At 43.7% G+C, this 27,503-nt stretch overlaps 1 protein-coding gene across 1 annotated transcript in view; it reads left to right on the plus strand.

The window, feature by feature from the left end:
- Nucleotides 1–27,503, plus strand: part of ABCG4 (ATP binding cassette subfamily G member 4) — an 86,465-nt gene that overhangs the window by 37,623 nt on the left and 21,339 nt on the right. Inside the window, exons 3-8 of the mRNA XM_040325504.1 lie at nt 6,324–6,441; nt 11,512–11,644; nt 17,443–17,493; nt 17,586–17,731; nt 26,557–26,680; nt 26,797–26,911. Coding sequence (XP_040181438.1) covers nt 6,324–6,441; nt 11,512–11,644; nt 17,443–17,493; nt 17,586–17,731; nt 26,557–26,680; nt 26,797–26,911 — 687 coding nt within the window. The remainder of the gene's footprint in view (nt 1–6,323; nt 6,442–11,511; nt 11,645–17,442; nt 17,494–17,585; nt 17,732–26,556; nt 26,681–26,796; nt 26,912–27,503) is intronic.

A 27,503-nucleotide genomic window follows, 5' to 3' on the forward strand; every position in this document is an offset into this window, starting at 1 on the left:
TGGCAGCAGTCAGATCCAGGTGTGTTGGGAATTCTTTCCCAGTGGCCAATCAGAGAGGGTTGATCGCCTCGCTGTGCATGCTGGGGAGGGGTATTTATGGGACAGACATCACGGGTTCTGGGTCGTCATCGTCCGCCCTGGGCAGTCATCCCACCACCCCTGTGTGTGGCCCTCCTGCCCGGGGGTGCATGTTCAGAGTTAATGACTTCGGGACCACGTTGGTCTAGAGTCGTGTTTTGCTGAGCAGGCCCAGTATTCAGACTGGGTTTGCATTGACAAAGTGGTCCTGCGCTATCCATCCTAGAGGAAAGAAGACACCGAATGAAGTACCTGTCTAGAGAGCACCCAGCACAAGGCTGGTACTCTCAGGGGAGGCCTGAACTTCATTAAAGGACACATAACTACTGAAAGGCTGAGCAGTGATCGCCCGTCAGTTTCCTGATTTCACAAGTAACTACTTTGAGAAGAGATCCGGGTGCTTAATCCTAAATTAAGAGGATTCTGGACCGAATGTGTCTCCACCTTTGGGAAGGTCAGTGACAGAGACTGTACCAAGGTTCTGTATAGCACCCTGGCTGCTAGGACTAGTGAGAGAGGCCTATCCAGGGGCACACTACCCACTCTGGCTAGAGTGGCGACGAGAGTTTAGGTCTGGAGGCAGGAGTGCTTCTGATCAAGTTATTCACCTGAACCCACTACCTATATCCTATTTCACCTCTTCAATCCATTGTTTGTTCTTTTACCACGTTTGGTAAATAAAGCAGAGAAAAAGGAACGCAACGTGTGGACATTGACTGTGTTTCAGCTCTCATCCAGTACCCTAGACGGCGGAGAAATAGAGATAACATGCCACCCAAATCAAACCAGCAGCTCCTTCGGGGGTAGTGCTACAGGTGGAAAACCACTACAAAAAGTTAACTTGGCAGAAGAGTCAGAGGAAGAGAGTAGTTGCCATGGGTAAACCATGAACTAGTGGGAGTTTATAGCAACCAATCGATAAGTACCTGGCGTACATGACAGGACCTCTAGTATCAAGGTGGTTGGGGTTCTGCCTCCATCCCTAGCAGTTGGTTCCCCCAAAGTATCTGGGATCGAACCTGTGTACCAGACCCCATGTACCTAGCTGCTTGGTACGGGAGAGCTAGCTGAGGTTATTAAGTCTACGCATGAGGTCCACGCTTGGAACACGGAGGTACCCCATCCTGTCACTGGGAGTGAGGTGGCAGAGGTACGCTGGACTGGCAGAGGGCATAGGCTCACCGATGTCCCTCCTAAATGCAACAACGGACAGTACATTTTACAGGGGGACTCTGTACATCACATTACTGCACATGGTATACGGCTCATCTCTAAGCCAGGGTTCAGCCATACTGTTCAGTGTTCACATAATTTCACATGAACATGACCCCGCCTTGTCCTGGGCATTGATAAGCACATACACAAAAGGAGATGTACCCCCACACATGTGCATGGATGAGGTAGGTCCCACCCACAACTATGCAAATGCAACCTGCCTAGAAATTCCCAATTCTGCAGGCTGACATCCATCCATCAAGACATATTGATATTTGTATAACACTTGGGTCTTCAAACTATGGCCCCCCAGTTGTTCAGGAACTACAATTCCCATCATGCCTTGTCATGTCTGTGAATGTCAGAGTTTTACAATGCCTCATGGGATGTGTATATTCGCAAAAGCTGGAGGGCCGTAGTTTGAAGATCCCTGCGTGACCTCCCAAGAGCCAGCCCACTGCTTGCATTGAGGCTCACAAGAGAAGAGAAGTAAGGCAGATTGTTGTGATGTTTTTAGGAAACAACGTACAGTACCCTGCTCACCCTCAGCTATGATTTCCCCCCATTGCAATGTGAAAAGTGTAATTAGTCATCAACATGTTTGAAGACTTTTTGTCATAAGACATCAATGTTGGTGACAAACTGGGTGACAACAGTATCCTGGGTTGATAATTATCTTCTGTACCAAATTCATGATCCATAATTCATTATTACCGTCAAGAGAAGAGTTTAGGCACGCCCAGCCTCTAAAGATTTATCCATACGCCAGTCATTGGAATCGCCTGTAAGAACCCATCAGCTTCTGTACTAGATTCCATTGGGCTTCTATTGTCAATGCAAGATACAGGAACAGGCTTAATTTACTAATCAGTAATCATTAGCTACTCTTATTTTGTTCTCAGTGGCTCTCATTACGAAATGAGTTACTATTTTTTTCGCATCCAGCAGTGATCACCACAAGTAATATCTGATTGTGTGAGCTGACACAAATAGTTGCTCTAATGCCCGTACGCACGATACGAAAATACAAAGTAAAATTTCATCTGACGAACATTCTGCCATTTTTCGGATCGTTAGTACGGTGCTTTTGACAGTTGATTGCAGTTTTTCATCCAAAAAAAGCTGGATGTGCAGACTATAACATTTTTGTTGTACGTGAACTCTATGTCCGATTTTCCTTTAACCACTTCAGCCCCGGGAGGATTTGCTCCCTTAATGACCGGGCCATTTTTTGCGATACGGCACCACGTCACTTTAACTGACAATTACAACGCTGTACACAAACAAAATTGCCGTCCTTTTTTCCCACAAATAGAGCTTTCTTTTGGGGGTATTTGATCATCAATGCGTTTTTTTTTTGCGCTATAAACAAATAAAGAGCAACAATTTTGAAAAGAAAAAAAATCTTTAACTTTTTGCTATAATACATATCCCAAAAAATATATATATTAAAAAACACATTTATTTTTTCTTGTCAAAATATTTTATTGATTGGATCAACAAGTAAATACAAGCAGTTGTAATAAATAATACAACAGTAAGCAAACCATGTTTAACCACTTCCATACCAGGTACTTACGCAGCTTCCCGCCCAAGCCAATTTTCATCTTTCAGCACTGTCGCACTTTGAATGGCAATTGCGCGGTCATTCTACACTGTACCCAAACAAAATTGGCGTCCTTTTTTCCCCACAAATAGAGCTTTCTTTTGGTGGTATTTGATCACCTCTGCGATTTTTTTTTTTTGCGCAACAACTAAAAAAAGGCTGAAGATTTGGAAAAAAAAATACGTTTTTATTTTTTTCTGTTAATTTTTTTGTAAATACGTTTTCTCTTTCAATTACGGGCACTGATATGGCGGCACTAATGGGCACCGATGAGATGGCACTGATGGACATCGATGAGGTAGTACTGACGGGCACAGATGAGGTGGCACTGATTGGCGGCGCTGGTATGCGACACTGATGGGCACACATAGGCGGCACTGATGGGCACACATAGGCGGCACTGATGGGCACACATAGGTGGCACTGATGGGCACACATAGGCGGCACTGATGGGCACACATAGGCGGCACTGATGGGCACTCATGGGCGGCACTGGGCACTCATAGGCGGCACAGATGGGCACTCATGGGCGGCACTGATGGATACTTATGGGTGGCACAGATGGGCACTGCTAGGTGGGCACTGGGCATGGATGGGCACTGTGGGGTGGCACTGATGGACACTGGGGTGGCGCTGATGGACACTGGGGTGGCGCTGATGGACACTGGGGTGGCGCTGATGGACACTGGGGTGGCAGCACTGATTGTTGCCAGTCAGTGCCCATTTGTGGGCACTGACTGGCATCTTTTTTCTTTATGTTTTTTTTTTTATTTATTTTTTTAGACTTTTTTTTTTTTTTTTTTTGGCTTTTTTTTTTTTTTTTTCACCCTGGTGCTCCAGGGTGGGCATCCCTGGTGGTCCAGTGTGGCGATCCGAGGGGGGGCTGCGCTGATAAACAATCAGCGCGAACCCCCCCTGTCAGGAGAGCCGCCGATCGGCTATCCTCTACTCGCGTCTATCAGACGCGAGTGAGGAAGAGCCATCGGCGGCTCTTCCTGTTTACATCGTGATCAGCCGTGGTTGGACATGGCTGATCATGTGGTAAAGAGTCTCCGCCGGAGGCTCTTTACCGAGATCGGAGATGCAGGGTGTCAGACTGACACCCCGCATCACCGATCGCCGCGATGCGCGCCCCCACGGGCGCGCGGCATGAAATCCTGCAGGACGTTCTAGAACGTCCTGTCAGGATTTCATAACCACTTCCCGGACGTAAATCGGCCATAGGCCGGGCGGGAAGTGGTTAACATAAATGGTAGAATTTTAAGGTCCACTAAGTAGCTACTGTTAGGTAGGTTATTTGACCATTACAGAAAAGAAAAGTAAATTAGTTAATATAACTAAGAATAATTAACTACGATTAAATTAATACTACCATATAGAGTATTAGCTTGGACCAGAGCTGTTAAAATTTGTTAAATAGAATAATACTTCATTACTGTTCAGTAAAAGAATAAAACACACAAAAAAAGGGAGACACAAGAAAAAGAAGAATAGAATAGTGAGGAGAATAGAGAAGAAAGTGCAGGAGTCCACTGGATTAGCTCAGATCGTATGGCTTCCTGTCTGAGGGTGTAAAAAGCATTATAGTATTCACAACAGAAAGTAGGGTAGCACCAAGGCTCTGAAAGTTTGGGTTTGGGATTGCAAATCACTTTTATCACGAGTAGGGTTGTCAGCTATCATGGCATGAGAACTGTGTTATCACAGAGTGATCATAAGTGGTATTTGATCCAAGGATTCCAGGTTTTTTCGAAAGCTGGAATTTGATCTCTTTCTATTGCTAGCATTTTGGCATGAGACATGAAAACGTTTCGACCGGATTCAGTCTCGGGTACCTCTAGGTCGGGGGTCCTCCACGCCTTTGCGATTGTTTGCTTAGCCGCCAAAACATGACTTAGTACTTGGTGGAGAAACCCTTGTTCGCAAGCACAGAGGTAAGACGTTTCTTGTAGTTGGTGACCAGGTTTGCACACATCTCAGGAGGAATTGTGTCCCACTCCTCTTTGCAAATCTTCTCTAATAGCTGGATTCAGGTAGGGGCGCGCATCTTTGCGGCAGCGTATTTACACTACGCCGTCGTATATCAGAGAGGCAAGTACTGTATTCACAAAGTACTTGCCTCCTAAGTTACGGCGGCGTATCGTGAATAGGCCGGCGTAAGCGCGCCTAATTCAAATGAGGATGTGGGGGGCGTGTTTTATGCATATTAACTGTGACCCGACGTGATTGACGTTTTTTACGAACGGCGCATGCGCCGTCCGTGTACATATCCCAGTGTGCATTGCGGCAAAGTACGCCGCAAGGACGTATTGGTTTCGACGTAGACGTAAATTACGTCCAGCCCCATTCACGGACAACTTACGCAAACTACGTAAAATTTTAAAATTTCAACGCGGGAACGACGGCCATACTTAACATTGGCTACGCCACCTAGGGGGCATCTTTATCTTTAGGCGGCGTATCTCTTACGTAAACGGCGTATGTTTACTGCGATGGGCACACGTACGATCGTGAAGAGGCGTATCTAGTTATTTACATATGTTACGCCGAACTCAATGGAAGCGCCACCTAGCGGCCAGCCTAAATATTGCACCCTAAGATAAGACGGCGCAGGCTGTCGTATCTTAGATAGGTTTAAGTGTATCTCAGTTTGAGAAAACACTTAAACTTAGGACGGTGCAGATTCCGAGTTAAGTCGGCATATCTACTGATACGCCGGCCTAACTCTCTCTGAATCCACCTATAGGAGCCCTTTCACACTGGGGCACTTGCCACGTTAGCGGTAAAGCGCCGCTAATTTTAGCGGCGCTTTACTGCTGTTATATCGGCGCTTTTTGGCCAGTAGTGGGTGAGGAAAGGGTTACATAGTTACGTAGTTAAATAGTAGGTGAGGTTGAAAAGAGACACAAGTCCATCAAGTCCAACCAATGTGTGTGATTATATGTCAGTATTACATTGTAAAGCCCTGTATGTTGTGGTTGTTCAGGTGCTTATATAAAAGTTTCTTGAAACCATCGATGCCCCCCGCTGAGACCACCGCCTGTGGAAGGGAATTCCACATCCTTGCTTCTCTTACAGTAAAGAACCCTCTACGTAGTTTAAGGTTAAACCTCTTTTCTTCTAATTTTAATGAGTGTTCACGTGTCTTGTTAAACTCCCTTCCGGGGATCTGGGACTGAGCTAATTGTAAGTAAAGTACCTATGTGTTATTAGGATGGGTCAATCATGTGTACTTTTGTATGTAAATTTCATCTACAGAGCCTGTAAACAGCATTTTTTGCCAAACAGGCTGTAAATAGATTGAGCGTCAGATGTAAAAATGAGAACGATTTGCTGGCTAAACCAAAAAATCAAGGTATATTTATTATTATTAGCCTAAATAATAATATCTTGACAGATGTGTTCAACTCTTGACCCTTTCTAGGATACAAGACACTGCTAAAATGCTTGTCTGGCATGTTCTGCAACAGAGAGCTCATTGGAATTATGGGACCGTCTGGGGCAGGAAAATCCACATTAATGAACATTCTAGCTGGATACAGGTAAGGCATTGACCTGTAAAGACAAAGAAAATAGCTACTGTACATCTTCCTTTCAGTGCTTCCAGTAATTTAACAGCTGGTTGCAAGGTAAAATATATTGGGCCAAGTATATGAAATATCTGGTCTATGAAGACAATAGTAGATGAGACCTAAATGCTTTGTTTATTGTACATCTATAAGAAACAATATGCCAGTTTCTGGTGTCCTATGCAGAAAGTAAACTTTAAGTCCTGGGAAAAATGTAGCAGTGTTCTGGCCAAAAAATAAAAAATAAAAGCCAGCAGCTAGACATACTGCAGCTGCTGGCTTTTAATAAATGGACACTTACCTGTCCTGGAGTCCCTCGATGTCGGCACCGCAGCTGATGTTTCCATCAGCTGTCGGGTGCTGTTGTCGCTATTGCGGGTAACAGGGCCGTCTTTAAGGCAGGGCAAAAGGGGCAGCTGCTCTGGGCCCTGTGATTATTGTGGGGCCCAAAGCAGCTGCCTCATACTTGCCAACTATCCCAGTTTAAATTCCCTTGTCCCTTGAAGTTTTAGTCCTGTTGTCGTGGCAAAAAGCTGGGCTGTATGCAGAGCATACCGCCATTTTGCCCTGTGCTATTAAGCACAGAATCCATCTTAATGAAATAATGCATATTTAAGCTAAATAAATTCACTCACCATCATTCTCTGCCATTCATACAAGCAAAAGACCTCACACCAGCATGTTCTCATTCCATTCAGCTCTCCGTCATCATCCTTGACTTCAAGCAGCTCGTTCGTTTATTTATAGGGTCAATCATCAGTAACAAAAGGTGTGGCTTTACAAAACAGCCAAAAGACTCAATAGGAAGTGAGGTCACAACATGTGACCGCCTCCATAGGAAATGAGCTCACAGGGTGTCGGCTCCACCCAGCAGATGTCCATATATGGAAACCCCTCCAACAGGGATTCCATACAGTAATAACAAGATAATACAACAATACATCAATAAACAATACAGCAATAATCAATAAACAATACAGCAATAATCAATAAACAATAAACAATACAGCAATAATCAATAACAATAGGATACAGTTCCTGATGAGGAGCTTATCTGCAGGTGTAGGCGCACATCACAAAACAGTGTTGATCAGGTACTGAGAGATGACAGAAGCGCACACCAGCTAAATTTAATGCGTTTGCAGAGCGGACGCACCGAGAAGGCGAATATCTATGCATCACACAGGGGCCCTTTCGCCGGCCGACACCCCCCTCCACAAACACCCTTCTCCAAATCAGGAAGTGTATCTCCACAAGTCTGTCTGCCCCAGTCAGCTTTCTAGAGCGGGCTGAGGGAGAACCAACCATGGGTGCCATTATGACAATACATAACAAATACATCTTTAAATTTCCACAACACTGTGCTGTGTCCCGATATCTCAGTGTGAAGTGCTGCTACTAAGCTCTGCCCTATTGTTGTGTACAGATAACTCACCTGTGGACCCTGTGTTTACATGTAAATAACCGCCATTCATATGTAAATAATGGGAACATTAATATGTAAATAGCGACGGCATTCATATGTAAAGAGCTGAGGACGGCGGCATTCATATGTAAATAAAGGCGGCATTCATATGTATATCAGACCCCTCTGCAGTGAAGAGATGATATGCTGTAACCTCTAGCAATCAATCAGTGAGCAGTATTACTGTATAGTAATCTCTAGCAACCAGTCAGCAAGAAGAAATCATGTGCTGTAACCTTCTAGAAACTAATCAGTGAGCCGTAATGTGTGCTGTAACCTCTAGCAACCAGTCAGTAAGTGGTAATGATATGCTGTAACCTCTGGCAACCAATTGCAATCACTGCCTGATCTGATACTACAGTTAACTGATTTTAAAGTGGTTGTAAACCCCCCCTTTCACCTACAGGTAAGCCTATTAAGGCTTACCTGTAGGTGCAAGAAATATCTCCTTAACCTACACGGTTAAGGAGATATTTGCAATAGGGAATGCAACGCATGCGCGGGAGTGACGTCATAGCCACTCCGGCCAATCACAGCGCCGGAGCTGCGATATCAGGAAGTAGCTACGAGAAGACATGGCGGCGGCGGTGAACAGGACCAAGGAGGACTACTGGGGCTTCGATCTCAGGTAAGTGCCGCATAATGAGCTAGAATGCATGATCTTTTAAAAAAAAAAAATGAGAGGGGTTTACTTCCTGTTTAAGTCTAGCTGATATTTATTGTATGTCTCAGAGCAGGTGGAGAGCAAAATTGCATGGGGGGGGGGGGGGGCAATTTTTTTTGCTCAGGGTCCAATCAACATTGAAGGGGTTGTAAAGGTACATGTTTTTTCACCTTAATACATCCTATGCATTAAAGCGGAGTTCCGGCCACAATTTCACTTTTTAAATATAAATACCCCTGTAATACACAAGCTTAATGTATTCTAGTAAAGTTAGTCTGTAAACTAAGGTACGTTTTGTTAGGTTGTTACAGCATTTAGACACTTTATAAAATAGAAATTGACTAGGGCCATCTTAAGTGTGGGCATCATGAAGCCAGACTGTATGACTTCCTGGATTTCAGCCTTGCAAAACTCGCACATGCTCAGTGCTGCACAAGCAGTGTCAGATCAGGTTTCAGCACCTGTGCTGTCCAAGTCACATGATTCTTTGAGACTGGGGAGTGCACAGACTCATGGAAAGTTACACCCACTACATTCCCAGGAGTCTGTGCGGTGTAGGTTAGGAAGCATTAAGCACCTAGGTGCAGGAAGTGGGAAGATTAACTATTCTGCCTAGCAACAACACTTTGAAGGCATCTAAAAAAAAAAAAAAAAATTTGTAAAGGACTAATGACATTTTTTTAAAACTACTGATGTAATGTTATATTTATGGGTGGAACTCCACTTTAAGGTGAAAAAACATCCGACGGTACCGGCCCCCCCGAGCCCTCATTTTACTTACCTCACCCTTTAAAAGTCCCGGGTGCGTCCATGTGACATTCTTCAGTTCCCAGCCTTGCCCTTGATTGGCTAGGCTGGGTGGATTGATAGCAGCGCAGCCATTGGCTAGCGCTGCTGTCATTCACATTGGATGACGCGGCGTACCGGGGGGCGGGGCCGAGTGATACAGTCGGCGGCTATGCCTGCCGCTGTATCACGGAAGCGTGCTCGCAAAAGCTTTTGCGAGGAGGAGCCAAGACAGCCGCCAAGGGACCTCAGAAGACAGGGTTAGGGGACACTCTAGGGTTAGGGTGCAAAACGTGCTGCACAGTGGAGGTAAGTATAACATGTTTGTTATTTTAAAAAAAACTTTAGTGACCCTTTAAAGACGGCCCTGGCGGGTAAGGGAAGTAACACCTGAAGCCTGTGACTACCTGTACTCTTCATACACAATATGAGTCAGCATCATGGCTTATAATAACAAGAAAACCACATTTGTTGTGACCAGGATTTTGCTGCACTAGGATTTAGTAGGCGTTCATAAACTAGATAAAGATCTACCTGTCTACCATAATAATGCCCAAAATGTGCCCAATGCAGGGTTAACCTTTTCGTTATTTTTTTGGCAGGATATCAGTTTTTGCCTCAAATTCTATATTATTCCCTTATTTTCTGCAGTAGCTATTCTTGGCATTGCCCTGCAGTCATGGAGGGAACTCTTACATGTTATTGGCAGCCATGCTTCATACTTTTCTTTTTTTTTTTCTTTTTGTGATCATTTAAATAAATAATGATATGTGGACTGAATATTTTCATAAGAAAATTGTGCTGAGAACGAAATGTATACATCTTGGGGAACTGACCTTGTTGTATTAACCTTCCAATCTAAAACCTCAGCAAAGTATCTGTGAACTTATTGATTTGTTAGACCTATAGTAATATAGGAGAAAGTACTGATGCCAACATTTTCACTTGTTATTAAACATCAAACTAGAACAGTTATAGAGGACAATGTTCAATGTTGGGGTTTACATACACTTTGACTGGTGAGTTATGCCTGTACACACCCCGTACACATTACCCCTTACACACGATCGGAATTTCCGATGGAAAAAGTCAGATGGACCGTGTGTATGCCCCATAGGATTATTTCCATCTGAAATTCCAAGGAATTCCGACATAGGTGTGCGCAGCCTATTGCATTAGGGTGTGCACCCCAAAGCTCAAACATATTTGCATATGTATATACAGTATACTGATGGTGTCAGCAGAGCGGTGGATGGTGTCAGTAGGGCAGTGGACAGTGTTAGTAGTTTTTTATTTTTATTATATATTTATTTAATTTTAGGAGCCCCATTAGGGAGCTTTGGTGAAATATCAGGGCTCTATTTCTGTGCGTTACTGCATGTTTTAAGCAGTATATTCCAGTGTGTTACTGCACGTTTAATGCAGCATATTTCTGTGCATTAGTGCACGTTTAACGTTGTATATTTCGGTGTGTTATGTGCCATTTAATGCTGTATTTTTCTGTGCATTAGTGCATGTTTAACGCAGTATATTTTGATGCAATCTGCACCACACAGGGTGATTAGGGTGTGCCCAGGCACACCCTGTGCGCACGCCTATGAATTCCGATGTGATTTTGGTCTGACAAAGGTCCGACTGTGTGTACGGGGCTTTAAAGTGTGAATAAAGGCAGAACTTTTTTGTAGATTTGGATATGGAGTGGAGAGTGTTAGAACATCTGCCAGGTGTTGCTGTCTGTTGTACATGTTTGAGAGGTTCATCCTCTCTATTTGTCCTATTTACTGTTATCACTGAAAGTCAAAGTTAAGGTTCAGTTTTCCCCAGAACAGGAATAGAGGGGAAATCTTCCTATAGGGGCATCAGGTGATCCTGGTGACGATTCTCTCACTTTGGGGGAATTTCCTGTCACTTCCTGTCTTTGCTATGGGACAGGAAGTGAAGGAAAATCACCCCAATGGGACACAAAAAATCTGACAGGGGTTATACCTCCTCCTCCTATACCCCTCCTATATTCTTTCCAAAATGAAAAAACAATTGCCTGTATTTCCATTTTATTTAATTTATATTGTTTTAATAAAAAAGGACCAGAGAATAACCCAAAGTTTGTGTTAAAATGTTTCTAAAACAGGGACAGTGGAATGACTGGTGAAATCGAGGTAAATGGAAAGCTGAGGGAGCTACGAACATTCCGGAAGATGTCCTGTTACATAATGCAAGATGACATGTTATTACCACATTTAACAGTCAAGGAAGCCATGATGGTGAGTCAGGAATGGAAGACTTACCTTAAGAGTGGTTGTTTTCTGCTTCTTTCGGTTATTTAACCACTTGGCGCCCGTGCTATAGCCGAATGACGGTCACAGCGCGGACCCAAAATGCCAGGAGGATGTTAATAGATGTCCTCCACTTCGCACGCTCCTCCTGCGCTGTGATCACCCAAGTCACTGAGACTCGGGTGATCACAGATCCGGTCCCGGCCCCTTACCACGTGATCAGCTGTCAGCCAATGACAGCTGATCACGTGATGTAAACAAAAGCCGGTAATTGTTTGTTTTTTTTCTCCTCACGCTGACCGGCTTATGTATGAGGGACATCGGTCCCAAAGAGAATGAGGCAATTCTGCCTCATCTGTGCAGTCAGTTCGCCCTGCCAGTGCTACCTGCCATTGCCACCTGCAAGTGCCCATAGTGCCCACCAGTGCCACCTGTCAATGCCCATGAGTGCCATCTATGAATGCCCTCAAGTGCCACCTATCAATGCCCACCAGTGGTGCCAATCAGCGCTTCATCAGTGCCACCTAGCAGTGCTGCCTATCAGTGTAACTTACTAGTGCAGATCATTGCTCATTACCGTCACCCATCAGTGCCCATCACTGCCACCCATTAGTGCACATCACTGCCACCTATCAGTGCTTATCACTGCCAGCTATCAGTGCCACCTATTAGTGCTACTTCTCAGTGCCCACCAGTGCCACCTATCAATGCCCTTCAGTGCCACCCATCAGTGCCACCTCTCAGTGTCACCTCTCAGTGCCCACCAGTGTTGCCTATCAGTGCCCACCAGTGCCGCCTTATTGGTGCCCATCAATACAGCCCATTGGTGCCCATTAGTGCAGCCCATCAGTGTCTACTGTATTAGTGCAGCCCATCAGTGCCCATCAGTCCAGCCCATCAGTGCCCATCAGTGCAGCTTCATCAGCGTACAACAATGAAGGAGAAAAATTACCCGTTTGCAAAATTTTATAACAAAATATAAAAAAATATAATTTTTTTTTTTAAATCGGTATTTAATTATTTTTTTTTAACAAAAAATAAAAACCGCGGAGGTGATCAAATACCAAAAAAAGAAAGCTCTATTTGTGGGGAAAAAATGATAACAATTTAATTTGGGTACATTGTTGTATGACTGCGCAATTGTCATTCAAAGTGCATCAGCGCTGAAAGCTGAAAATTGGTCTGGGCAGGAGGGGGTTTAAGTGCCCAGTAAGCAAGTGGTTAAAGCAGTATTAAACCCAAAAACAAACATTTGCAGCTTACCAATTTTTAGATGTGAAAGCTGAATTATATATTTTTTAGGCTTTTCTACCTTTATTTCCATCTGGGGATCCTGCTGGTGAACAAGCTGTCCTGCAGATGTAGCAGTTAAAGTGATGAGAATACCATTTAACTTTGACAGGGGTGCTTACAATGATCAGCTTTCATTTATTAATTTAAAACATTTATCTCAAAAAGAATAAAACTATATGCTGTACCTGCTTATAAATTGTGAGCTGGAGTTTGGCTTCAATTTGTTACTGGGCCAGATTCACATAGAGATACGACGGTGTATCTCCTGATACGCCGTTGTATCTCTGACTTAGGCCCGCCGTATCTATGCGACTGATTCATAGAATCAGTTACGCATAGATATGCCTAAGATCCGACAGGTGTAACTGTGTTACACCGTCGGATCTTAACTGCAATTTAAAAATTGCCGCGAGGGGCGTTCTCGCTGATTTACGCCGAGAATATGTAAATCAGCGAGATACGCCAATTCACGAACGTACGCGGGCCCGACGCAGTGTTGTTACAATGTTTACGTAGCGGTTTTCCCGGCGCATACTTACCCCTGCTTCTATGAGGCACAGCCAATGTTAAGTATAGCCGCCGTTCCCGCGTCAAATTTTTTTTTTACGTCGTTTGCGTACGCCGATTCTCAAACGCGCTGGATGCGAGTTACGCTCACGCCGAAACCAATGACGTCCTAGCGACATCATTGGGAGCAATGCACGCTGGGAAAATTCGCGGACGGCGCATGCGCATTTAAATCGGCACGGGGACACGCCTGATTTAAATGCTACACTCCCCCTAGCCGCGGAATTTGAATTCCGCCGGGGGATTTACGATCCGCCGCCGCAAGTTTGGAGGTAAGTGTTTTGTGAATTACCCACTTGCCTCTCAAACTTGCGGCGGCGGATCTTAAATCACATAGGTCACGCGGATCTAAAGATTCGCTGATCTATGTGAATCTAGCCCACTGTGTCTAAATCTGCTAGTCCATCTAAGGCCGGCCTTACATGGAGCAAATTTCTTTCCTGCAACCACGGGTTGCAGAAAATAAATTTGCTCGGTTCCCCTATCAACACAGACAGTGTTGATGCAGGAATCCCATTGTCTTCTCCTGGCGGGGGAAGCCGTTCCTGCCACGAGAAGCGAATGATTATTGCTAGCGGCTATTATCGCAGGTAGAACCCGGCATGCTGGTTGTACCCAAGTTGATCGATCAATCAACTTGGTACATTCAGCCTACCCATACTCAATTCGAACCGTGTATGGCCTGCCTAACACTCCCCTCCCCCAGACTGACAATGCTGCTGTCCCTTTGTTCATCCAGATTGGGGGCACTCTAATACAGTAAAATAACATACAGAGTTCCTCTGAAAAGCGACTTGTCACTAAACACTGTGAGGCCTTGTACACACGAGCAGACATGTCCGATGAAAACGGTCCACGGACCGTTTTCATCGGACATGTCTGCTGGGATCTTTTGGTCTGATGTGTGTACACACCATCAGACCAAAATCCCCGCGGACAGAGAACGCGGTGACGTAGAAGACACCGACGTTTTCTGACACGGGAGTTCAATGCTTCCATGCATGCGTCGAATCAATTCGACGCATTCGCGGGATTTCGGGCCAGCCGACATGTCCGATGAGTCGTACTAACCATCGGACATGTCCGACGGACATGCTTCCAGCGGACAAGTTTCTTAGCATGCTAAGAAACTTTTGTCCGCTGGAAACCTGTCCGATAGGCCCGGAAAACTGTCCGGTAGGCTCTACACACGGTCGGACATGTCCGCGGAAACTGGTCTGATGGACCAGTTTCAGCGGACATGTTCGGTCGTGTGTACAAGGCCTAACTTGTATGTTGCTTTAGGAGGGATGTGCATGTGCTGAGCCGGTGCCCACTCCACCAGTCCAGCATATCTCTGTTACCCCCCACAGTAACAGAATGAGGTCCCATCATGCACCTAGCATGGACCTCATGTGTGCACTTAATAACTTTTTCCTTACCATACCAATGTGACTAGGACATGAATCTCTGCAACGCAGGTTTGGATCTGGTTGCTATCGGATACCAACCGCTAGAGAGCTAGACCCCCCTCGCTACCAGAGGACCTGTCACCTTACCAGGTATCACGTCTGACGACTGGTTTCTTGGTGTCTTGCACTTGTGCTTGGTTACTCTTAGAAGCTGCACTCCTCTTCTTTGTTTTGCCAAGTTAACCCTTTGTAGTGGCGTTGCTCCATAACCCATTGTGCTTTACAGACCCTAGTTCTTTAGATATGCCAAAACCAACATGCACCCCTTTTAATATCTTTAGACCAGGCTTAGAATGATTAATGTAACTTTAATGAAGAAGTGTGGCATAAAAGTTCGATATGAACAACATCCTTCCCCTGACCCTAACTATAGTAGTGTGGCTACCCAGGCATTCCTCTGCATGGTGAGAGTCCTTTATGGCATTGTCCATGACTTAAATGTCTCCGAAAGTCCCGGTGTCTTCAGCAATGGAGCTTGACCCAATAGGAACAAGAACCAGCTCATGACCCCCAGCCTTCCCCTTTTTTATAGCACCGGCGGGCTGGCTAGGACCCAAAAGCCCAGAAACTGAGCTTGCAACAGTTAACCCATATCCCAGCCTGGGCCAGCCGCTATTTTGCTAGTAGAAATACATTTCAACCTACCTACGTACACCCTTCCAAATCCATCTCCCTGGTTGTTCCTTGCATTTCCTGTCTTACCCTGCTTCTCTGTGTTCTCCCCCTTCGTTGTATATATTGTATTATATTTAGGTTGCTGGTTAGCTTTTCTGTCACTTGGTTCACTGTTCACATATACATAGCCTGATTTCAGTTTCATTAAAGCGGAGTTCCACCCTAAAAATTTACTTTCTATTAACAGCCTTTAATGTAAAAAAAAAAAAGACTCACTTCTATCTGGCTGTTACTATGCAGATTTCGTAATATGCCTAGTTCCTGGTCCTAGGTGGTTCAACTTCCTGTCCTAAGACCCCATTGCCTCCTGAGAAATGATGACACTCATTTCCCAGGAGTCTCTGGGCATTACTGTGCCTAAATATCGCCCAGCATGCACCTCTTCCTGAAGACCAGGAAGAAAAGTGAACTGGGCTTCACATGCCCACACATATGATGGATACGGCCACAACATGAGCTGGAGGATATAAGGCAAGTGTTTGCAATGATTTCTGGAACAATTGGGGAGCTATTAATTTATTTAAGGGACTATAGGGACCTAATAGTATCCAACTATATATAGTTGCAGAATCTTACTTGTTTTGTCAAGGAAGGAAAAATAATAATAAAAAAAAAGATAAAAAAAGGAATTCAAGAGATCATGTGATACCTTGTATAAGGTGAGTGTATGCTCAGCTGTTCTCATTCTAGTATCTTGGTGCATAGTTTGAGGTGGTTTATTAGGTGAGAACACAAGGCCGACAGAGGTAGGTCAGAAGTTATTAGACATGTGCGTTCCCGTTCGTAACGAATGGATTTTTGTATGAATTTGTTAGTATTCGTGCATTCGGACCATTTCGAACATCTGAAAAGCTGAAAGAACCAAAATACAAAAATTACGGAATTACGAATAAGCAAAATAACGTACAAGCGAAAATACGAACGTATGATTGGACAATCTTACTAAAATACGAAACACCGAAAAAGCAAAAGAACGAAAATGACATCTATAACGAACGATTTGCATTTCGTATTTTAAATCCTTTGTCCTGTTCGCATTTTCATTCATATGTTCGTATTTTCATTCGTATGTTTTGTAAATCCGTTTCTTTGTCTGTTCGTAAATTTGTGTACTTGTATCGTTCTTTCGAATGGGCACTGGGCAGTGTAGTTAGTGAGTGATGTATCTTACTTAATATCTTAGCCAATCAGCTTATCTCTTTTGTGCTGAGTCACATTGTACAGTGTAAAGCCTCGTACACACGATCGGACTTCAAACAAACTTTTCCGTGGATTTTTGTCTGAAGGGAGTTGGCCGGACTTTTGAAATCAAAAAAGTTTGTCCGATAAAGCGTACACACAGTCGGATTTTTTGGAGAATGCTCATTTTGACGTTTGTTAGCAAAAAGTCAGACCGTGTGTACGGGGCTTAAGAGAAAGTATATCTTGATATGGATTAGCCGCGTGTTGCTATGTATTTACGAAAGTACAAAATTCCGAATCCATTAAACGAAAATTATTAGCCAACAAAATTCCGAATTTCGAATTAACAAAAATAAATTAGACAGAATTACGAATCATTCAGTATAAACGAAAATAAAACTGTTACGAAAATACGAACGGGTCCGAATAGGAAAACTTGAGTCTTACGAAATTACGAATCTTTACGAATCTACGGAACGAGACGAAACGGAACAAAAAAATATGACATTTTTGGTAGTGCACATGTCTAGAAGTTATGCTATGGTGACTGGGCAACATAACACCAAGCATACATTTTTTTATATTTTTCAGTATGTCTTGTCTTTTGTTCCTAAATAGGTCTCTGCCAACTTGAAACTCAATGAGAAGATGGATGTCAAAAGAAAGTTGGTGAGTATAGGGTAATATTGTGTAAAAATTAAGATATAGATAATATTAAAGCCTGATTTAAATGACAATATATACATGCTCTTCCTTGGCAGGTAAATGAGATTTTGACAGCACTGGGTCTTCTTGAATGCTGTGGAACTCGTACAGTAAACCTCTCAGGAGGTCAGCGCAAGCGTTTGGCTATAGCCCTGGAACTAGTCAACAATCCTCCAGTCATGTTCTTTGATGAACCAACCAGGTATACATTTTCCATTATACTTACTGGTGTACTGTAATAATGTGAAGCTGTCTGTTGAGATGCAATGTACATGTTTTGGCAATCATATTCATATAAATGGTACCAAACATCAATCAATAAAACAATAATATTAGAAGTTACAACATCTAAACTTTGTATTCATTAGCATAACTGTAACGTCCCAAGGTTTGGTTTACCTTAGGGTTCATTTACCCTCTCTTTTATATACAGTAAATGGCTTTTAAAAATCTTGCGTTGAATAGAAGGAGAAGATTTAAGCCTAGTACACAACATTCGTTTTTTTTTTTTTTTTACAAAGTCTTTATTGAATGAATAATAGTGCATACAACAATGTATAAAATACACCTAGTAGGTAATGAAAGCAGAAGACAATTGTGGTATAAAATAATATAAAACCATACAGTCATTACATACAGTTTCAATGGAAATAGAGCACAGATCGTTTTACTATCACCGTAATATATATTTTTTTCTAAACTAGAACGCGGAACAGGCATATGCATGTAATCGCATAAGTTTTTAGGAAGAGGGAAGGAGGGGGGGAAAAAAAAGGGGGGGGAATAATTCCCAGATATTCAGAGCTAAGTGACATACATGAATAAAGGAAAGAGTTTTACAGAGCTACGAGATACCATATTTTCCTGTAATAAAACCACTTTTTTTGTGTTGAATCTGACGTTAGTACAGCGATCTCCCCCATTGAGCTGTTGTGTTCTGACAGGGGGATGGCCCCCCGCCAGAACATGCCGATCAGTACTCTAAGCCATTGGCTGATCAGGAACCAGTGGGCCGCTGGTTTTCCAGCATGCGCGTCCAAAAGAAGTCGGCCGAACAGCTGCAGTCCACATGGGCCAAATGACGCCCCACATTCGGCCCGTGTGTACTAGGCTTACGAATCTGATAAGTAGTGTATAGATCCAAGCTAAAATGAATGTTGAAGCCTCTATATATAGAACAATCAATAAAATGAGCGAAGATTCATTTCAGTTATCCAATCATGTGAAAAGCAAATTCCCGTTTACTTATTTTATCATCTATACATGGCTGCAGTTTATTGGTAGAAGATTCTCAACTCATTTAGTAAATTTGTCTCAGTGTCTCCATGGGATGTAGCAGCTTCCCGGGAAACCAGAAGACCATTTAAAGAGTAGGTATTGCCAACATTTTTTATTTTAGATACAGTAGGGAGGGGGAGGTTTGTGTGGCACTTCCCTCCAGCAGAGAACTCTTCTCCCCGGGGAGTCTATCAGCCAGACTGGGGTGGTGAGCTGTGGGTTTCATTCCGCTCTGCAGTGTGATGATTTGGATCATCAAGATCTGTGGATTACTTTGTGTCAAATAAAGGCAACAGTTGTGTAAACAGAAAGCACTATTCTATTATTTGTATCCTTTTTATGGCAGTTGATGTGATTTGTGGAGAGGACCTGTCAGTGGTGAGAATTTGATCTGCCAGAGGGTTGGAGTCATTCCCAGCCAAGAGAAAAGTTGCTGCATTACCTTTTATAATTTAAAAGTTTGTTTTATAAGGTGAAAATCCATCCTCGTGCCTCTGGTGGTGGTTGGATTGTTTGCACATGCAGGCAGGAAATTTCGTGATGTTTAAAATTATTTCAAAAATTGTATTATTTATTACTTATTGCATTAATGTTTTGTTTATGTATTTTATATTAAATGGTTTTCATCATGGACTTTTTATTGCACATTTTTTAGTTCACATTTTTCATAGTAATAGTGTACTAATATTGTATTTGATTTTTTTTTTTTTGAGGTGAGCGCAATGGTTTGGGGGTATTTAATGTATTATTACATGTTATATGCATTTTGGTGCACTGCTATTGACTTCTATGGGCCTCCCAATGCATTGAAATGCAAAAAAAAAAAAAATTATGAAATAAAACAGACATGTCAAATTTTTCAAAGCACACTTCTCTGCAGCACTGAGATGGGAACAGACATTATTTTTACTATTTGAAAGTTGGACACATACATTTTAGATTGTTGCAACCGTAAACAATGTATATGATCCCTCAAAGATGAATGAGTTGAGTTTTCACTCCACCTCATTTACTAAGCTAAGCGGGCCATAGGTGGAGTGATTTTCCTTCCCGCAACCATGGGTTGCAGAAAAGAAAACCGATCGATTCTCCCATGAACACAGACAGTGTTGATGGGGGAATCCCTCCTGCCTGGAAAACACAGTGGGTACTGCTAGCGGCTGTAATAGTTGCTAACAATAATCACATGTAAAATCCGACAGGCTGGTTGTACCCAAGTCAATCGACCAAACTTGGGTACATTCAGCCTGCTGGTTTAAATGGAAATCAATTTAGCAAAGTGACCATGATCTACTCTTTTAGTAAATCAGCCTCAGGGCTGATCCTGGGAAGGTGCACGTGGTGCAGCGCACCCAGGCGCCACAAAGTTGGGGGCACTAAAGCGCCAGAGTGCTCCCCTTCTACCTCCTCCTCCTTTTCTTGTCCATATCCAGAGGCAGCTCTCTCCGCCAGCAACTGACAGGAGCGGATCAGAGGAGGAGCCGCCTCCACTGTGTTTCCTGCCCAAGTCCATCCTCCTTCCCTCCCTCCTCCTGCCAGAGGAGGAGAGCGAAGCAGCCAGAGACCATAGCCGCAGTCTCTGACCATCTCGTCGATTATGTCTGCAGTCTCTGAGCATCTCCTGTATTATATCTGCAGTCTCTGACCATCTCCTGTACTATGTCTGCAGTCTCTGACCACCTCCTGTATTATATATGCAGTCTCTGACCATCTCCTGTTTTATATCTTTAGTCTCCGACCATCTCCTGTATTATATCTGCAGTCTCTGACCATCTCCTGTAGTATGTCTGCAGTCTCTGACCATCTCCTGTATTATATATGCAGTCTCTGACCATCTCCTGTAGTATGCCTGCAGTCTCTGACCATCTCCTGTACTATGTCTGCAGTCTCTGACCATCTCCTGTAGTATGTCTGCAGTATCTGACCATCTCCTGTATTATATCTGCAGTCTCTGACCATTTCCTGTATTATATCTGCAGTCTCTGACCATCTCCTGTACTATGTCTGCAGTCTCTGACCACCTCCTGTATTATATATGCAGTCTCTGACCATCTCCTGTACTACATCTGCAGTCTCTGACCATATCCTGTACTATGTCTGCAGTCTCTGATCATCTTCTGTTTTATATCTTTAATCTCCGACCATCTCCTGTATTATATCTGCAGTCTCTGACCATCTCCTGTAGTATGTCTGCAGTCTCTGACCATCTCCCGTAGTATGTCTGCAGTCTCTGACCATCTTCTGTAGTATTTTTGCAGTCTCTGACCATATCCTGTACTATGTCTGCAGTCTCTCACCATCTCCTGCATTATATCTGCAGTCTCTGACCATCTCCTGTAGTATGTCTGATTTCTTCAATCACAAACAGGGGGCAGGGATTGTGCTCCTCCAGGCATTCCCGGCCAGGACAAGTTCTGTCAGTGAGTAAAGCAGTGATGTGGCAGCCTTTTTTGGGGACATCAGATTGACCCGGGGGGGGGGGGGGGGGGGAAGGGTGGCTGTGTCAATTTCATTCCGGGACACTGTATTGTCCTGGAATGAAGGTGCCCGGGACAGAACTGCAAACTGCTAACCAGCATCACCAGAGAGAACCACGCTGCTAACCAGAACCACCAGAGAGAGCCACGCTGCTAACCAGCACCACCAGAGAGAGCCACGCTGCTAACCATAACCACCAGAGAGAGCCACGCTGCTAACCAGCACCACCAGAGAGAGCCACGCTGCTAACCAGCACCACCAGAGAGAGCCACGCTGAGCCACTACCAGGGTACAGACATGCTACACTACTGCGGCAGTTTCGCTGGGTCTGGTAGGAAGGCCTGTAGGCAATTATCCTTTACTGATACTAGGGACTGAGCCATTAGGAACTGCCTAAGCTGTTATCCTCTAGCCCTAATACAGCCTCTGCAGGCTAGAGGATAGCAGGTTAAGCAATTGTTGACTGCCACAATGAGCTCCAATGCTGTGCTGCTGGCCCGAAAATATTGTGTGTGTGTGTGTGCCATGTCCGCCCTGAGCACCAAATTACCTTGTCCTGGCACTGCACCCTGTACATTACATACTCCTGACTCCTGCACCCTGTACATTACACACTCCTGTTTCCAGCGGTTTAGACATTAATAGCTGTGTGTTGAGTTATTTTGAGGGGACAACAAATTTATACAAGCTGTACACTCACTACTTTACATTGTAGAAAAGTGTAATTTCTTCTGTGTTGTCACATGAAAAGATAGAAGAGTGAAGAGTGCAAGTGAAGGCCTAAAGATGCACTGCCGGCGCCAAGTGAATGCACAAAGTGATTGGAGGTGACTTGATATAGGAGCTGAATATACCACTTACAGAATGAAAAAACACCAAAATGGGTGAAAATGGTGTTTGGAATAATAAAGCGGCTATTTTAATAAAACGGGGGTGAGCCGTTTTAAAGTGTAAATACAAATATCTCTAACCGTGAACTGTAGTTCAAACAAAGATGAAAACAGCGCTAATGAGTAGATATGTCAACTCAGAGAGAAAAGCACTGGTGGTCACAGATGGCACAAGAGGTGATCAGAACCTGAGTGTAAGTGCACCAAAAACAGCTCAAGTAAAAGACACACGGAAGCAGCTTGCGTTCCACCGCACTCCACCGATCTCCAATCGCAGCCCAGCACCTGATACAGTAACAACTGCACAGAGCGCGCGCGGCCCCAGGAGGTGTCTGACATCAGCGGTGACAGCGGTGAACTCTTTCTGTTTATTTTGCTACATTTTCAGTGATTTATTGTACGGGCATATACTTATGGTTTCTGTTTGACCTGCTCTTACTTGACTACATTTAGACATCACTGCACTATCATTTGCTTGTTGATTTTTCTTTCATGTTATCTCGCTGAGACGTGTATTACCCATACAATACCTGGAGGAACTGATGGTGCATTTGCAGAGACTTCTCTTTGCCGTGGCAGGTTTGCACCCCTTGTGGGTATTACTAGTCATTGTTGAGGTATCTTTTACTTGAGCTGTTTTTGGTGCACTTACACTCAGGTTCTGATCACCTCTTGTGCCATCTGTGACCACCAGTACTTTTCTCTCTGAGTTGACATATCTACTCATTAGCGCTGTTTTCATCTTTGTTTGAACTACAGTTCACGGTTAGAGATATTTGTATTTACATGAAAAGATAGAATAAAATATTTACAAAAATGTGAGGGGGTGTACTCACTTTTGTGAGATACTGTATACTCTACAGTATTAAAGAGTTATACACTATACAGTGTATTCATACTGCAGAATTGCAATCTGTTAAGTATTCATGCAGTAAGATTGTATTTGTTTTTTTGAACTGCAGAGCTGCAGTATTAGGCTCCACGCACCCAGGGCGTTCACCCAGCTCTCCTAAATGCCGTTCCTCCTGGCAGCAGGGTTTTGGCAGAAAAAATGCTAGATGTGTGTAAAACTATCTAGACGGGTGAAGGCATGTCAAGCGTTTGAGTTTTAATTTATTTAAATGGCCAGAATAATAATTTATAAATACCTGTAATAAAATAAATATATGCTCTGGCTATTGATATATTGACACAACTAGCATTACGTGCGTTTAGCTCAGGTTCACACTGGGCTGCGAGAGTGAAGCCATGCGAGTTCACTCCCGCCTGTCAGTCCCAATTTTCGGACGCGATTACTTTAGAAGATCAAACATAAAATTAAAAGCCACATACGTTACAAGGACGGAGAACTTTGTTTTAGCTTTTTAAAGCTGAACTCTAATGCCTTGTACACACGATCGGAATTTCCGATGGAAAAAGTCAGACGGATATTCCGACCGTGTGTGTGCCCCATCTGAGTTTTTCCATCGGAAATTCCGACAGACTTAGAAAAAGAACATGTTCTCTTTTTTTCTGATGAAAAAAATTTATATTGGAAATTCCGTCTGTATGGAGCACGCATGCTCAGAATCAAGTCGACGCATGCTGAAGCATGAACTTCTTTTTTTTTCATTTTTCTTGGCTCGTTGTAGTGTTGTACGTCAGCGCGTTTTGGACGGTCTGAATTTGGTGTGACAGGGCTAGATCCACAAAGAAATTACGCCGGTGTATTTATTGATACGCCGCGTAATTTCAAAATTACTGCGTAGTATATTTGTTTTGAATCCTCAAAACAAGATACGACGGCTTCTGGTTAGATCCGACAGGTGTACGTCTTTGTACGCCTTCGCAAACTAAGATGCAATACTTCGGCGTCCACTGGGTGGCGTTTTCCGTGTCGGGTATGCAAATTAGCGATTTATGACGATCCACGAACGTACGCGTGGCCGTCGCATTTTCTAATGTCGTCTGTAGTCGGCTTTTTCCGGCGTATAGTTAAAGCTGGTATTTTGCGGCGTATAGATAGATTTGCCATGTTAAGTATAGCCGTCGTTCCCGCATCTAAATTTAATTTTTTTTTTTTTGCGTAAGTTGTCCGTGAATAGGGATGGACGTAACTCACGTCTAAGTTAAAAAAATTACGTCGTTGCGACACTAAGTCATTAAGCGCAATGCACGGTGGGAAATTTAGGAACGACGCATGCGCATTTCATTCGGCGCAGGGACGCGCTTCATTTAAATGAAACCCGCCCCCAACCCGCCCAATTTGAAATACACTGCCAGAAATACACTACGCCGCCGTAACTTACGGCGCGAACTCGCTGAGGATTCGAAAATGCACCAGGTAAGGTACCGCATGGTAGTGTATCTCTGATACGCTGTGCCGATCTACATGTATTCTGGCCCACAGTGTGTATGCAAGACAGCTTGAGCGGAATTCCGTCAGAAAAATCCATCTAAGTTTATCCAGACGGAAATTCTGATTGTGTGTACAAGGCATAAGTAAACAGCTGAATACACAGATTTGTGTATTTCTATCCTTCTAGTCCTGAGATATTTGCCACATAGCACAACTCAGTGTGGTAGGGCAGAAGACCTGATTTTTCTCTGCAGCAAATAAGTAACACTTACAGGTCTTGTCCCTCCCCCAGACTGTGACTGGACAGCGAAAGAAGAAGCAGCAGCAAAATGATGGGCTGTCTGTCACTCTGCTCTCTCTTACTAATAGCATGTTCCTTCTTAGTACAGGGATTCTGCAGCACAATAGATTTTCACCTTGTGATGCTTTTCCTTATCCCAGTCCAAGCTCTACTGTAAAGGAGAGTGCAAAAGGCTTATACCATAGTCAGGTATTTACACGGCTTGCTTTAACCACTTAAGCTCCGGACCATTATGCAGGACCAGGCCCCTTTTTGCGATTCGGCACTGCGTCGATTTGACTGACAATTGCGCGGTCGTGCGACGTGGCTCCCTTTGCGCTATAAACAAAAATAGAGCGACAATTTAAAAAAAGTTCAATATTTTAACTTTTTGCTATAATAAATATCCCCAAAAAATATATATACATTTTTTTTCCTCAGTATAGGCCGATACGTATTCTTCTACATATCTTTGGTATGTAAAATCGCAATAAGCGTTTATTGATCGGTTTGCGCAAAAGTTATAGCGTCTACAAAATAGGGGATTGTTTTATGGCATTTTAATTAATATTTTTTTTTTTACTACTAATGGCGACAATCAGCGATTTTTTTCGTGACTGCGACATTATGGCGGACACTTCGGACACTTTTGACACATTTTTGGACCATTGTCATTTTCACAGCGAAAAGTGCTATAAAAATGCACTAATTACTGTGAAAATGACACTGGCAGTGAAGGGGTTAACCAGGAGGGGGCGCTGTAGGGGTTAAGTGTGCCCTAAGGGAGTGTTCTTACTGTGCGTGTGATTTCACTGATCGTCGTTCCCTAACACAGTGACAGCCACACTAGGAACCACAGGGAGAGGTTTGTTTACACTTACCTCTCCCCGTTCTTCCTCTCTGTGACCCGATCACCCGATCGCGACCTGGTCCTGTCCTCCATGCAGGGCTGTCTTAATGAGAGGGCACACCTGGGCACTGCTCAGGGGCCCAATGTGCAAGGGGGCCCCCTGCACTTTCCCCAAAGCAGCTGGTGCTTGAGCCCACGCTGCCCCGAAATTGGGGGCCCCATGATGGCACTGAGAGTGATAGACACACAGGGGAGGCAATCTGCCTCATACCTACTTGATGTCTGTTTTTCTGCAATGTCATCATTCTAGGGGCCCCAGAGTATTACTTTGCCCAGGGGCCCATGATGCCATTAAGACAGCCCTGCCTCCATGACCGGGCCTGCGGGACCTGATCGCCGCCGGTGTCCTGCGGGCCCGGTCACGGAGGACAGGACCGGGTCGCGAGCATGCCGGCGGCGGCGAGCACACAACCCACGGCTGGGCATCTTAAAGGGGACGTATCTGTACGTCCATATGCCGAGCCGTGCCATTTTGCTGACGTAAATAGTCGTGTGGCGGTCCTAAAGGGGTTAAAAACATTTATAGTGGCGTGTTGTACGTCTGCTTGCAACAAGCAGTGTTGTTACTGGTAGGATCTCCAATTGCGAATCTTCACAACAGCTTCACAAAAAAATGAATTAACTAATGAAAAATTAGTAAGGCATAATGCCAAACATACTGAAAAACAGCTTTAATAAAACGTTAATGATGGATTTCTGAATACAGAGATGTAATAAATTGTGTTTTTTCGTTTTTCCTGAAGTTCAGCTCTAAAGACCAAGGTTTGTTGTTGCTGTTTTACAATGATCTGCAATCTATCAATCAAATTTTTAGCAATCATACTTTCTCTTGTGTTGCATTTTTTTTTTGCAGTGGTTTGGATAGTGCATCCTGTTTCCAGGTGGTGTCACTATTGAGCTCTCTGGCACAAGGCGGTCGCACCATCATTTGCACCATACATCAACCAAGCGCCAAACTGTTTGAAATGTTTGACAAGGTGTGTAACTGTATGCTTGCATACCTCTTCTGTTACATGTATGCGTTAGCTCCTGCTGCAGTCAGGTTAGTGACTTTCATTTCCATTTGTAATCTTTGTGATTTCTGTGTTTTCAGTTGTATATTCTCAGTCAGGGTCAGTGCATATATCGAGGGTCTGTAACTCACCTTATTCCATATCTGAAGGGATTAGGATTACACTGCCCAACCTACCACAACCCTGCGGACTTCAGTAAGTTCTACTCAGGCTTTTATATAATAGGGCCAAGAGTAATAGGCAAAGTGCAGCAGCCCATAACACCCATTTGGGGTTAACCAGCAACTGGTTTTCCTTTATTAAGGGCCCATTTACACCAGTCGGTGCACATTATAGTGCACAAAACACGTGCGCTGGTGTGCATTGTGCACAAGCACTGCAAAGTGATTTACCTTGATCTTTTTTACATTTTTTTTTTTTTACTTTATTTACCATTAACAAAAAAAATACATTTTTCTATATTGCATTTTTATGGAACACCAACCCCCTTGTATGATGTGAACAGAGCACATGGAAAACAATTGTTCCTGCATTAAAGTGGAGTTCCACCCATAAATATAAAATTACATCAGTAGTTTTAAAAAAATGTCATTAGTCATTAACGATTTTTTTTTTTTTTTTTAGATGCCTTCAAAGTGTTGTTGCTAGGCAGAATAGTTAATCTTCCCACTTCCTGCACCTAGGTGCTTAATGCTTCCTAACCTACACCGCACAGACTCCTGGGAATGTAGTGGGTGTAACTTTCCAGGAGTCTGTGCACTCCCCAGTCTCAAAGAATCATGTGACT

The sequence above is a fragment of the Rana temporaria genome, chromosome 10 (assembly GCF_905171775.1).
Source record: "Rana temporaria chromosome 10, aRanTem1.1, whole genome shotgun sequence".
Lineage (NCBI taxonomy): Eukaryota > Metazoa > Chordata > Amphibia > Anura > Ranidae > Rana > Rana temporaria.